This window comes from Pristiophorus japonicus, chromosome 1 (assembly GCF_044704955.1).
Source record: "Pristiophorus japonicus isolate sPriJap1 chromosome 1, sPriJap1.hap1, whole genome shotgun sequence".
NCBI lineage: Eukaryota > Metazoa > Chordata > Chondrichthyes > Pristiophoridae > Pristiophorus > Pristiophorus japonicus.
Window position 1 is genome coordinate 65,682,451 of NC_091977.1, and position 12,444 is coordinate 65,694,894.

Here is a 12,444-nt window from a genome sequence, read left to right on the forward strand (position 1 = left end):
GGATAACAACTAGAGCATCCATGACTTGGAGCAAGTCGTCTGACCAGAAGCCATGAAGTCAGAAGCAAGGCCTTCTCCACTTGCAGCACCAAGCCCCGTCATTACCCCAACTTTAAACAACTCTAGAAAGCTGAAAACATTTTCACAAATTTACACAGAGCCAGTAGAAATTAATCAGCAACTGATCTGAGAATGGTTGATGATCCCTTTAAATATCACTGATGGGGGTCCTTGCAGCTGCTGAACACATGTTCAGCTGTGCGAGGTTAACACAGGGCGTTACTTCCAGTGTTGAGGATGTAAAAGGCAACACTGGTGTCAAATCAACTCCCAGCGCGAACGTTAATGCCTTCACCAAGATGGCACCAGAATTGGCTGGTGCCATTTTTGACCCAAAATAGCATCCTTAGCGGCCGATCAACTATTGCTACGTAACCAAATTTTAAGCCCATGCTCTTTAAATAATGATCTCAGGATTAAACAGAACAAGATAGCAAAATATAACGTGCAGGCAACATCACATCGCCAGATTACTGGCCGTGTTGTAAAGATGAAAATTCTACCCCTATATATTGCTTGAACAAATTTGCTATGCATAAATGAATGATAGAAATATTTAATAACTTGTAAACTGAGAGTACAAGCAATAATACAAGTCAAAGCAATCATTTTACTGATTATAGGTAACCAAAATAAACTAGAATCTAACCATAGCGTGCAACAAACATGAACATTTATCTAAACGGCAAACAAAATTATTAATCTGCATGAAAAAATGGTAACTTGCTCCTTTACATTACACTGTACATCAGGCCTTGGCATGGAAGCTGTACAGACGGCCTGCACTCAGGCTTCGGTGCCTCTCTCCCCCCAGAGTGTGCAGAAGCAGCCCAGGGTGAATCACTCTCAAAATTTACCCACCCTTCCCCTGGGAGAAACCTAACTTTTGCTCAGCATCATCTAATAGCCTGGTGACATCTAGAACTCTAATGGGTGTGAAACCATCAACTCTGTGTCACAGTGAATTAGTACCATGATTTTATGTTAAAAACAAGTATTTAATTGTTGCTGTGTAGCTGTTGTGCTCCCAGAAACATAATGCAACTATTCACTATTTCGTATTAGTCTACAGATTCCTGAGCTTTAATTTTAGAATGTTTCTTGCGCTTCTTTTGTTTCTGTTTTATTATTAAAGCATCATTTGGGACTAACAGCATTCCTTCTTCCACATGTATTCTTGCTTTCTTAGCCCTTTTCCTCCTTTTCTTTGCCAGCTCTATTGTCTCTCCTTTTGTGTGCTTTTTCTTTTTCCTTGTCTTGTTCCTCTTTTTCCTTGTTGGACTCAGATGTCGCTCAGTTTGTGTGATATTACTGCGCATAAACAACAGAGGGCTCTGGTGGGTATTGTGCTGTGGGCCATTAATTGCTACTGACTGCGCTGCAAATTCTCTTGGAAAATCCTCAAGACCTTCACTGAAACTTCTGGGAAAGTGGAAGGTCTTATGGCGACGTCTCGCCGACCAACTTTTTCTCGTGACCTCTCTTCCATCTTGTTCTAGCCTTTTTTTCTTCAGCAGCTCTCGCTTCCTTTTTTTCTTTGTTTTCTTGGAAAGCAAATCCTCACTTGCAGCCTCCCTGTGCCATCTCTTAGTTGGACAGCTAGTTTCCAGAAGCCCAGCATCTTGAAGTTCTGGAGGAGAAACAGTCAAAATTAGCGCGCAAGAAACTTGAGTTTCATTACTTTTCGTATGTGCTGAGATCATGTCAAAAATGCAAATTGGAAAGTAAAGGTTCCAGCTATTGACTGCAATTGTCACATTTTCTTTGCTGCATTCAAACTAGTTGAAGAACATTTACTCTAATAAATGCAGTTTATATGTATAGTGTCATTATTTAAAAAAATTTGTTCTTGGGACGGGGGCGACACTGACGATCATGACCCATCCCTAGTTTCCCTGAGGGCATTAAGAGTTAACCACAGTGTGAAACTGGAGCCAGACCAGGTGCAAGTGACAGATTCCCTTCCCTAACGAACATAAATGAACCAGTTGGGCTTTTACAACAATCGAATAGCTTCATGATAATTTTCTGGTGCCTGTCCACAGAATATCAGATTTATTGAACTCAGTTTCACAATTTGCCATAGTGGGATTTGAACTCACGACCTCTAGGTTGCAAGTCAAGTTCAATAACCAGTAGGCTAATGTATTATCAATACTAGTACTGCTAAGTTGCAGAAACTTGGTTTAGAAGGTTAAAAGGCAATATAATTGAGCTGTTAAAAATGATAAAGGGATTCAATAGGGTAGATGCAGAGAAACGATTTCCTCTGATGGGGGAATCCAGAACAAGCGGACATGATCTTAAACTTAGAGCTAGGCCATTCAGGAGTGATATCAGAAAGCACTTTTTCCACACAAGGGATAGTTGACATCTGGAACACTCTCTCCCCCAAAAGGCTGTGGATACTGGTTCAATTGCAATTTTCAATACTGAGATCGATAGATTTTTGTTAGGCAAGGGTATCAGTGGTCGCCCTGGTTCATGCACTTCTTTTCCCTGGGCTCTATTGATGCCACTGGTCATTTCAGCTGGTCGTTTACAGTCCTGTAACAGTAGCCTGCTGTTGTTGCTCAGCAGATTATCTTCCATACAGCAGCACAGTTGAGATTAGGGATTGAACCTGTATGCCTCCATTCCACAGCGCTCTATGTTGCAACCAATGTTCCTTTTAAGCTGTGCAGTTGTTCAGCGTCTGCAGTTCCCATGCAGCTGGCTCACTGGCTTTTAAACAGGAAAATCCGCGCATGCGCGGTATTTTGAATGGGCTGCACAGCCCATTAAAGGAGCCATGCACCCAAAAAATTAAAGGGAATATTGGTTGCAACACGCATTACAAATCAATAATTCACGACTGACCAGTTTCGCTTCAGAGATTGATACCAGTTATATGTCCAACATTAAAAAGGACTAACCTTCAACCCTCCTCTGTAACCTCCACTCTCTCTTTTTTATGTCATGCTCTGTATCATAGTAATACACAAATGGTGATGTAGGCAAGGTATGATTATTCATCCATTTGCTTGAACATTCCTGCAAATCACCAAAACATTGTTCTTTAGTATAAAGATAAACATGAATTCCATACCCAATTTAGGGGACTAGAAAATAGTTGATTGTTTATGCAAATTTCCCCATCTCTCTTCCCACCCACCAGGTGTCAGTGAATTGGAAGTCATCAGTAATTGGCACCTTGGTGCAAACGGGCAGCAACATCAGAGTAAATACATTTTGAACTCTTTAAAAACAGTAACATTTCAGATTGTACTTTCTGAATTCACCATATTTCTGGCAAACATCAAATGCAATTTTACAGTCATTGGGTTTGTTTTAATTACATTTTATAAAAATGCAGTACAATTGAAGTACTCAAATTATGATTGTATAAAATTCAATGTTTGAAGCTTACGTAGCCATAATGTCCTCTCTTTGCGCAATTGTAGCAATACACAGATCTCTTCTCAATTGGCTGGGAATATCCATTTACAATTGGTCCTCGGTTGGTCTGCAACATGGAATGCGACATTTTACTAACACAACTTGTATTTATATATTTATAACAGTCTGAAGAATCATTCAGAAACACTACCAACTGAAATATCTGAAACTAAAAGGTATTTAAACAAGTGAAATACTGTCACTGTGAAATAATTAAATTTTTGGACTCATCTACATGAGAACTACTTTTCCATTTTGGTCAGCCAATATCATCATGGTCAGATACAAAGTAAAACGCCCTTAACTGTACCACAGCAGTGTGCCTTAACCCCAATCTTGAAACCAATTTCACGAAACACACTGCTTTATTGTCTGACTGATAGCTTACTGTCAACACAGTAGGCAGTTCTGTGTTGTGTTTTTAAAAAGAAAATTGGATAAATATTTGAAGTAGATGATGATACAGGGCTATGAGGAGACCATAGGGCAGTGGGATTTGTTTTGATTGCTCTAGCAAAGAGCCAGCACACACCTGATGGACTGAATGCCTTCCCCCTGTGCTATAAACTTTAATAGTTCTTATGTTTATTTTTAAAAGGGACCTTAACTACAGAGACAAGTTAAAATATTGAATTATCTCCCACAAAAAAATTGTTGTTAAAATGTCAGGACTTTTTCAGTAATAAGAGCATAGCAAATTCTGGCAGATACTGAGCACCTCGTCCAACATAAAAAGGTTATGTTATGCTGTGTTATGTCACTGGTGCTTCTGTTGCTTTGAATTACTTGAATACAGCAGATGTAACAATTACTTTTCTTATCTACGAATCCAGAAAAACCTTGGACATGTGTACCATTACTAGTATTTGTACAGGAGTAATTACATAGAAAAAATAGTTCTCTTTGAACTTTTCTTAATGAACAGGTAGTGAACAAACCTGTATCCATCCCTTACTTGATTTCTTTCAGTGGGTCTGTGACAGAGTTGGTGATTTATTTGACATATGCTCTAGCAATGAGATTGCAACCTCTCTTTAAATTTAGCACCGACAATTCTGCATAATCAGCGGTAAAACACTCAAAGCACCAGTAGTCACACTTTGCCACACCATCCAAGCAATTGACATCTCGAAAAGAGTTTTGACTGCATTACTGGTCAAAAAGGACCAATCTCCAAATCTTTGCCATCGTGGACTTGTAAAGAATCTATACTTCACCAGGGCCCAAATAAAGTAGCTCATACATAATGCTGCACAGCACCATTTCCCATCCATTCAGATTAGACATCAGCTAGTGGCTCAGTTGGTAGCACTCTCGTTTCTAAGTCAGAATGTTGTGGGTTCAAATCCCACTCCAGAGACTTGAGCACAAAAATCTAGGCTGACACTCCAGTGCAGTACTGAGGGAGTTGAAGAAGAGCAGGGGAGTTATCCCTGGTGTCCAAGCCAGTATTTATCCCTCAATCAACATCACTAAAAAACAGATTATCTGCTCATTATCACATTGCTGTTTGTGGGAGCTTGCTGTGTGCAAATTGGCTGCCGCATTTCCTACATTGCAACAGCGACTACACTTCAAAAGTACTTCATTGGTTGTAAAGAGTTTTGGGATGTCCGGTGGTACAGTTTTGGTCTCCTTATTTAAGGAAAGATATGCTTGCTTTGGAGGTAGTTCAGAGAGGGTTCACGAGGTTGATTCCGGAGATGAAGGGGTTGTCATATATAAATGCGCTATATAAATGCAAGTCTTCCTTTCTTTCAGATGCACACTATTATTCACTTACACCACTGATCCAATGAAAGATGTTCCTCAGCATTAAGCAAAGAGATAGGCTTTGGCAGATTGGGCCATGAGGTAACCAAAAGGACATCTCTATCAAATCCCAATTAGAAAAACCTGGTCATTTGTTTGTTAGAAATACAAGGTTGAGAACCCATCCAAACTGTACAATTATCAGGTATATTTGAAGGAAAGGTGGAAATCAGTGTTCAACATTAGGTCTAATCCCATTGTCTCTCATTAACATGAACCAAGTCTGTTGTAGATGAAGCAAAATAACTCAACACAAAACGCCAAAAAGTCAATTGAAATCCAAGATCTGTCCCTAAAGAGTACTCACACAACTGGCTGAATCAACATCACACACAAGACAGTTAAACATCTGCTTCAAAAGCTTAACCAATGAAAAACATTGGCTCTAATGACACAAGAAATAGGAGCAGCAGTAGGCCATTTGGCTCCTCGAGCCTGCTCCGCCATTTAATAAGATCATGGCTGATCTGATCATGGACTTAGCTCCACTTCTCTGCCCGCTCCCCATAACCCTTTATTCTTTTATCGCTCAAAAATATGTCTATCTCCGCCTTAAATGTATTCAATGACCCAGCCTTCACAGCTCTCTGGGGCAGAGAATTCCACAGATTTACAACCCTCTGAGAAAAAATTTCTCCTCATCTCAGTTTTAAATGGGCGGCCCCTTATTCTGAGATGATGTCTCCTAGTTTTAGTTTCCCCAATGAGTGGAAATATCCTCTCTGCATTCAACTTGTGGTGCCCTCTAATTATCTTATATGTTTCGATAAGATCACCTCTCATTCTTCTGAACTCCAATGAGTATAGTCCCAACCTGCTCAACATTTCTTCATGACAACCCCTTCATCTCCGGAATCAACCTCGTGAACCCTCTCTGAACTACCTCCAAAGCAAGCATATCCTTCCTTAAATAAGGAGACCAAAACTGTACACAGTACTTCAAATGTGGTCTTACAGTTGTAGCAGGACTTCCCTACATTTATAGAAACATAGAAACATAGAAAATAGGTGCAGGAGCAGGCCATTCAGCCCTTCTAGCCTGCACCGCCATTCAATGAGTTCATGGCTGAACATGAAACTTCAGTACCCCCTTCCTGCTTTCTCGCCATAACCCTTGATCCCCCGAGTAGTAAGGACTTCATCTAACTCCCTTTTGAATATATTTAGTGAATTGGCCTCAACTACTTTTTGTGGTAGAGAATTCCACAGGTTCACCACTCTCTGGGTGAAGAAGTTTCTCCTCATCTCGGTCCTAAATGGCTTACCCGTTATCCTCAGACTGTGACCCCTGGTTCTGGACTTCCCCAACATTGGGAACATTCTTTCTGCATCTAACCTGTCTAAACCCGTCAGAATTTTAAACGTTTCTATGAGGTCCCCTCTCATTCTTCTGAACTCCAGTGAATACAATCCCAATTGATCCAATCTTTCTTGATAGGTCAGTCCCGCCATCCCGGGAATCAGTCTGGTGAACCTTCGCTGCACTCCCTCAATAGCAAGAATGTCCTTCCTCAAGTTAGGAGACCAAAACTGTACACAATACTCCAGGTGTGGCCTCACCAAGGCCCTGTACAACTGTAGCAACACCTCCCTGCCCCTGTATTCAAATCCCCTCGCTATGAAGGCCAACATGCCATTTGCTTTCTTAACCGCCTGCTGTACCTGCATGCCAACCTTCAATGACTGATGTACCATGACACCCAGGTCTCGTTGCACCTTCCCTTTTCCTAATCTGTCACCATTCAGATAATAGTCTGTCTCTCTGTTTTTACCACCAAAGTGGATAACCTCACATTTATCCACATTATACTTCATCTGCCATGCATTTGCCCACTCACCTAACCTATCCAAGTCACTCTGCAGCCTAATAGCATCCTCCTCGCAGCTCACACTGCCACCCAACTTAGTATCATCCGCAAATTTGGAGATACTGCATTTAATCCCCTCGTCTAAATCATTAATGTACAATGTAAACAGCTGGGGCCCCAGCACAGAACCTTGCGGCACTCCACTAGTCACTGCCTGCCATTCTGAAAAGTACCCGTTTACTCCTACTCTTTGCTTCCTGTCTGACAACCAGTTCTCAATCCACGTCAGCACACTACCCCCAATCCCATGTGCTTTAACTTTGCACATTAATCTCTTGTGTGGGACCTTGTCGAAAGCCTTCTGAAAGTCCAAATATACCACATCAACTGGTTCTCCCTTGTCCACTTTACTGGAAACATCCTCAAAAAATTCCAGAAGATTTGTCAAGCATGATTTCCCTTTCACAAATCCATGCTGACTTGGACCTATCATGTCACCATTTTCCAGATGCACTGCTATGACATCCTTAATAATTGATTCCATCACTTTACCCACTACTGAGGTCAGGCTGACCGGTCTATAATTCCCTGTTTTCTCTCTCCCTCCTTTTTTAAAAAGTGGGGTTACATTGGCTACCCTCCACTCCATAGGAACTGATCCAGAGTCAATGGAATGTTGGAAAATGACTGTCAATGCATCCGCTATTTCCAAGGTCCTTAAGTATCTAGGATGCAGTCCATCAGGCCCTGGGGATTTATCGGCCTTCAATCCCATCAATTTCCCCAACACAATTTCCCGACTAATAAAGATTTCCCTCAGTTCCTCTTCCTTACTAGACCCTCTGACCCCTTTTATATCCGGAAGGTTGTTTGTATCCTCCTTAGTGAATACCGAACCAAAGTACTTGTTCAATTGATCCGCCATTTCTTTGCTCCCCGTTATGACTTCCCCTGATTCTGACTGCAGGGGACCTACGTTTGTCTTCACCAACCTTTTTCTCTTTACATACCTATAGAAACTTTTGCAATCCGCCTTAATGTTCCCTGCAAGCTTCTTCTCGTACTCCATTTTCCCTGTCCTAATCAAACCCTTTGTCCTCCTCTGCTGAGTTCTAAATTTCTCCCAGTCCCCAGGTTCGCTGCTATTTCTGGCCAATTTGTATGCCACTTCCTTGGCTTTAATACTATCCCTGATTTCCCTAGATAGCCACGGTTGAGCCACCTTCCCCTTTTTATTTTTACGCCAGACAGGAATGTACAATTGTTGTACTTCATCCATGCGGTCTCTAAATGTCTGCCATTGCCCATCCACAGTCAACCCCCTAAGTATCATTCGCCAATCTATCCTAGCCAATTCACGCCTCATACCTTCAAAGTTACCCTTCTTTAAGTTCTGGACCATGGTCTCTGAAATTACTGTTTCATTCTCCATCCTAATGCAGAATTCCACCATATTATGGTCACTCTTCCCCAAGGGGCCTCGCACAATGAGATTGCTAATTAATCCTCTCTCATTACACAACACCCAGTCTAAGATGGCCTCCCCCCTAGTTGGTTCCTCAACATATTGGTCTAGAAAACCATCCCTTATGCACTCCAGGAAATCCTCCTCCACCGTATTGCTTCCAGTTTGGCTAGCCCAATCTATGTGCATATTAAAGTCACCCATTATAACTGCTGCACCTTTATTGCATGCACCCCTAATTTCCTGTTTGATGCCCTCCCCAACATCCCTATTACTGTTTGGAGGTCTGTACACAACTCCTACTAACGTTTTTTGCCCTTTGGTGTTCTGCAGCTCTACCCATATAGATTCCACATCATCCAAGCTAATGTCTTTCCTAACTATTGCATTAATCTCCTCTTTAACCAGCAATGCTACCCCACCTCCTTTTCCTTTTATTCTATCCTTCCTGAATGTTGAATACCCCTGAATGTTGAGTTCCCAGCCCTGATCATCCTGGAGCCACGTCTCCGTAATCCCAATCACATCATATTTGTTAACATCTATTTGCACAATTAATTCATCCACCTTATTGCGGATACTCCTTGCATTAAGACACAAAGCCTTCAATCCCCCTTGCAAAAAAGGCCAACATTCCATTTGCCTTCGTAATTATTTGCTGTACCTGCATGCTAACATTTTGTGGTCAGTCTGTCCATTCTACAGTGATGAAGTGGTGTGGTCAGTCCAATACAGCTACAACTCTGGCATCTCCCTGACAAAGTGGAAAATTGTTCAGGTATGTCCTGCCCTTAAAAAGCAGGACAAATTAAATCCAGCCAATTACTGCCCCATCAGTCTACTCTCAATTATCAGTAAAGAGATGGAAGGTGTCGTCGACAGCTAGCAAGCGCCACTTACTCACCAATACCCTGCTCACAGTTGCTCAGTTTGGGTTCCGCCAGGACCAGTTAACTCCAGACCTCATTACAGCCTTGGTCCAAACATGAATAAAAGAGCTGAATTCCAGAGGTGAGGTGAGAGTGACAGCCCTTGACATCAAGGCAGCATTTGACCAAGTGTGGCATCAAGGAGCCCTAGTCAATGGGAATCAAGGGGAAAACTCTCCACTGACTCGAGTCATACCTAGCACAAAGGAAGATGGTTGTGATTGTCCTAGACCCAACCATCTTCAGCTGCTTCGTCAATGACCGTCCCTGCATCATAAGGTCAGAAGTGGGGATGTATGCTGCTGATTGCAGAGTGTTCAGTTCCATTCGCAACTCCTCAGATAATTAAGCAGTCGGTGTCCACATGCAGCAACACCTGGACGATATTGGAAAGTGGAAAGTAACATTCATGCCACACAAGCAATGACCATCTCCAATGAGAGTCTAACCACCGTCCCTTGACATTCAATGGCATTACCATCGTCGAATCCCCCACCATCAACATCCTGGCGTCACCATTGACCAGAAACTTAACTGGACTTAAATACTGCGGTTACAAGAGCAGGTCACAGGCTGGGTATTCTGCAGCGAGTGTCTCACCTGCTGACTCCCCAAGGTTTTCCACTATCTACAACACACAAGTCAGGAGTGTGATGGAATATTGTCCACTTGCCTGGATAAGTGCAGCTCCAACAACACTCAAGAAGCTCGACACTATCCAGGGCAAAGCATCCTGCTTGATTGGCACCCCATCCACCACCTTGGATATTAAGGGAATCAAGGGATATGGGCATCGAGCAGGAAAGTGGAATTAAGATAGAAGATCAGCCATGATCTTATTGAATGGTGGAGCAGGCTCGAAGGGCCGAATAGCCTACTCCTGGTCCTAATTCTTATGTTCTTATGTTAAACATGCAATCCCTCCACCACCGGCTCACCGTGGCTGCAGTGTCTATAAGGTGCACTGTAGCAACTCAACAAGGCTTCTTCTGCAGCATTTCCCAAACCCATGACCTAGAAGGACAAGGGCAGCAGGCGCATGAGAACACCATCCAAGTTCCTCTCCGAGTCACACACCATCCCGACTTGGAAATATATCGCCATTCCTTGATCGTCGCTGGGTAAAAATCCTGGAACTACCTCTCTAACAGCACTGTGGAGTACCTTCACCACACGACTGTAGCAGTTCAAGTTAATTAGGGATGGGAAATAAATACCAGCAACGCCCACATCCCATGAACATATAAAAAAAGTCTGTCCATTCTCTATAATGATGAAGCAGTGTGGCCAGTCTGTCCACTCTCTCCAAGGTAATGACGAACAGCTCCACACAGAGTTGCTGCAATTTGAGTTTGATCCAATTTTTCATGCCAGAACCACAAAAGCGGCTTTAGCTGTTCAAAACTCTGCATCACTTCAATAGTCCACATGGAATGCCATCAAAGCAACAGAAGCAATAATCTGCATTTATATACCACTGTTAACATAGCAAAATGTCCCAAGGCGCTTCTCAGGAGCATTATCAGACAGAATTTGACACCAAGTCACATAAGGAAATATTAGGACAAATGACCAGATGCTTGGTCAAAGAGGTAGGTTTTAAGGAGCATCTTAAAGGAGGAGCGGTAGAAAGGTTTTGGGAGGGAATTCCAGAGCTTAGGGCATAGACAGCTGAAGGCATGGTCGCCAATGATTGTGTGAAGGAAATCGGGAATGCTCAAGAATTAGAAGCACGCATAGTTCTTGGAGGGTTGCTCTCCTGGCCTACCTCCCATCTTCCACCCTCCATAAACTTTAACTCATGAAAAACTCTGTTGTTCGTGTCCTCACTCGCACCAAGTTCCGTTCACCCATCACCTCTGTGCTCAATGACCTATATTGGCTCCCGGTCCGGCAATGTCTCGATCTTTGTTTTCAAATCCCTCCATGGCCTCACCCCTCCCTATCTCTGTAACCTGCTCTAGCCCTACAACCCTCCGAGATCTCTGTGCTCCTCTAATTCTGGTCTTGTGCATTCCTGATTTAAATTGCTCCAATATTAACAGCCATGTCTTCAGCTGTCTGGACCTGAGGCTCTGGAATTCCCTCCTTAAGCCTCTTCGTCTCACTACCTCTCTTCTTTAAGAAGCTCCTTAAAACCTAGCTCTTCAACCAAGTTTTTGGTCACCTGTCCGAACATCTCATGCGGCTAAGTATACTGCTCTTGTGGAGCGCCTTGGAATATTTTACTAAGTTAAAGGCACTATATAAATGCAAGTTGTTGTTGTAGGACTGGAGGAGGTTAAAGAGCTTAGGGCCTAGGCAGTTTAAGCATGGCCACCAATGGTGGAGCGATTAAAATCGGAGATTGTGCAAGAGGCCAGAATTGGAGGAACATAGAGATCTTGGAGGGTTATAGAGCAAGAGGAGGTTACAGAGATAGGGAGGGTCGAGGCCATGGAGGGATTTGAACAAAAGGAGGAGGAATTTAAATTCAAGGTGATACTGTACTGGGAGCCAAAGTAGGTCAGTGTGCACAGGGGCGAGGGGTGAACGGGACTCAATGAGAGTTAGGACATAGGCCACAGAGTTTTGGATCAGCTGAAGGTGCGAAATGGGAGGCCAGTCAGAAGAGCATTGGAATAGTCGAGCCTGGACAAACAAAAGCATTGCTGAGGGTTTCAACAGCAGATGAGCTGAGGCATGGGTGGAGAGGGGCTATATTACAGAGGTGTTAGTAGGTGGTGTTTGTGATGGAGAGGATATGGGGTCGGATGTCCAGATCAGGGTCAAATAGGATGCTGAGGTTATGAACCAGCATCGGACAATGGCAGGGAGGGAGATGGAATTGATACGTTGGGAATGGAGTTTGTGGTGGTATCTGAATACAATGGCCCCGATATTTACTATGTTTTGACTTCACAGCGTGTGTGCTTTTTAAAAAAAAACAGGA

At 42.8% G+C, this 12,444-nt stretch overlaps 1 protein-coding gene across 1 annotated transcript in view; it reads right to left on the bottom strand.

Annotated features, from left to right (window-relative positions):
• Nucleotides 1-600: 600 nt before the first annotated feature.
• Nucleotides 601-12,444, bottom strand: part of zcchc7 (zinc finger, CCHC domain containing 7) — a 324,827-nt gene continuing 312,983 nt past the window's right edge. Inside the window, exons 7-9 of the mRNA XM_070880618.1 lie at nucleotides 3,470-3,565; nucleotides 2,976-3,093; nucleotides 601-1,690 (exon numbers count right to left, since the gene is read on the bottom strand). Coding sequence (XP_070736719.1) covers nucleotides 1,122-1,690; nucleotides 2,976-3,093; nucleotides 3,470-3,565 — 783 coding nt within the window. The 3' untranslated portion in view covers nucleotides 601-1,121. The remainder of the gene's footprint in view (nucleotides 1,691-2,975; nucleotides 3,094-3,469; nucleotides 3,566-12,444) is intronic.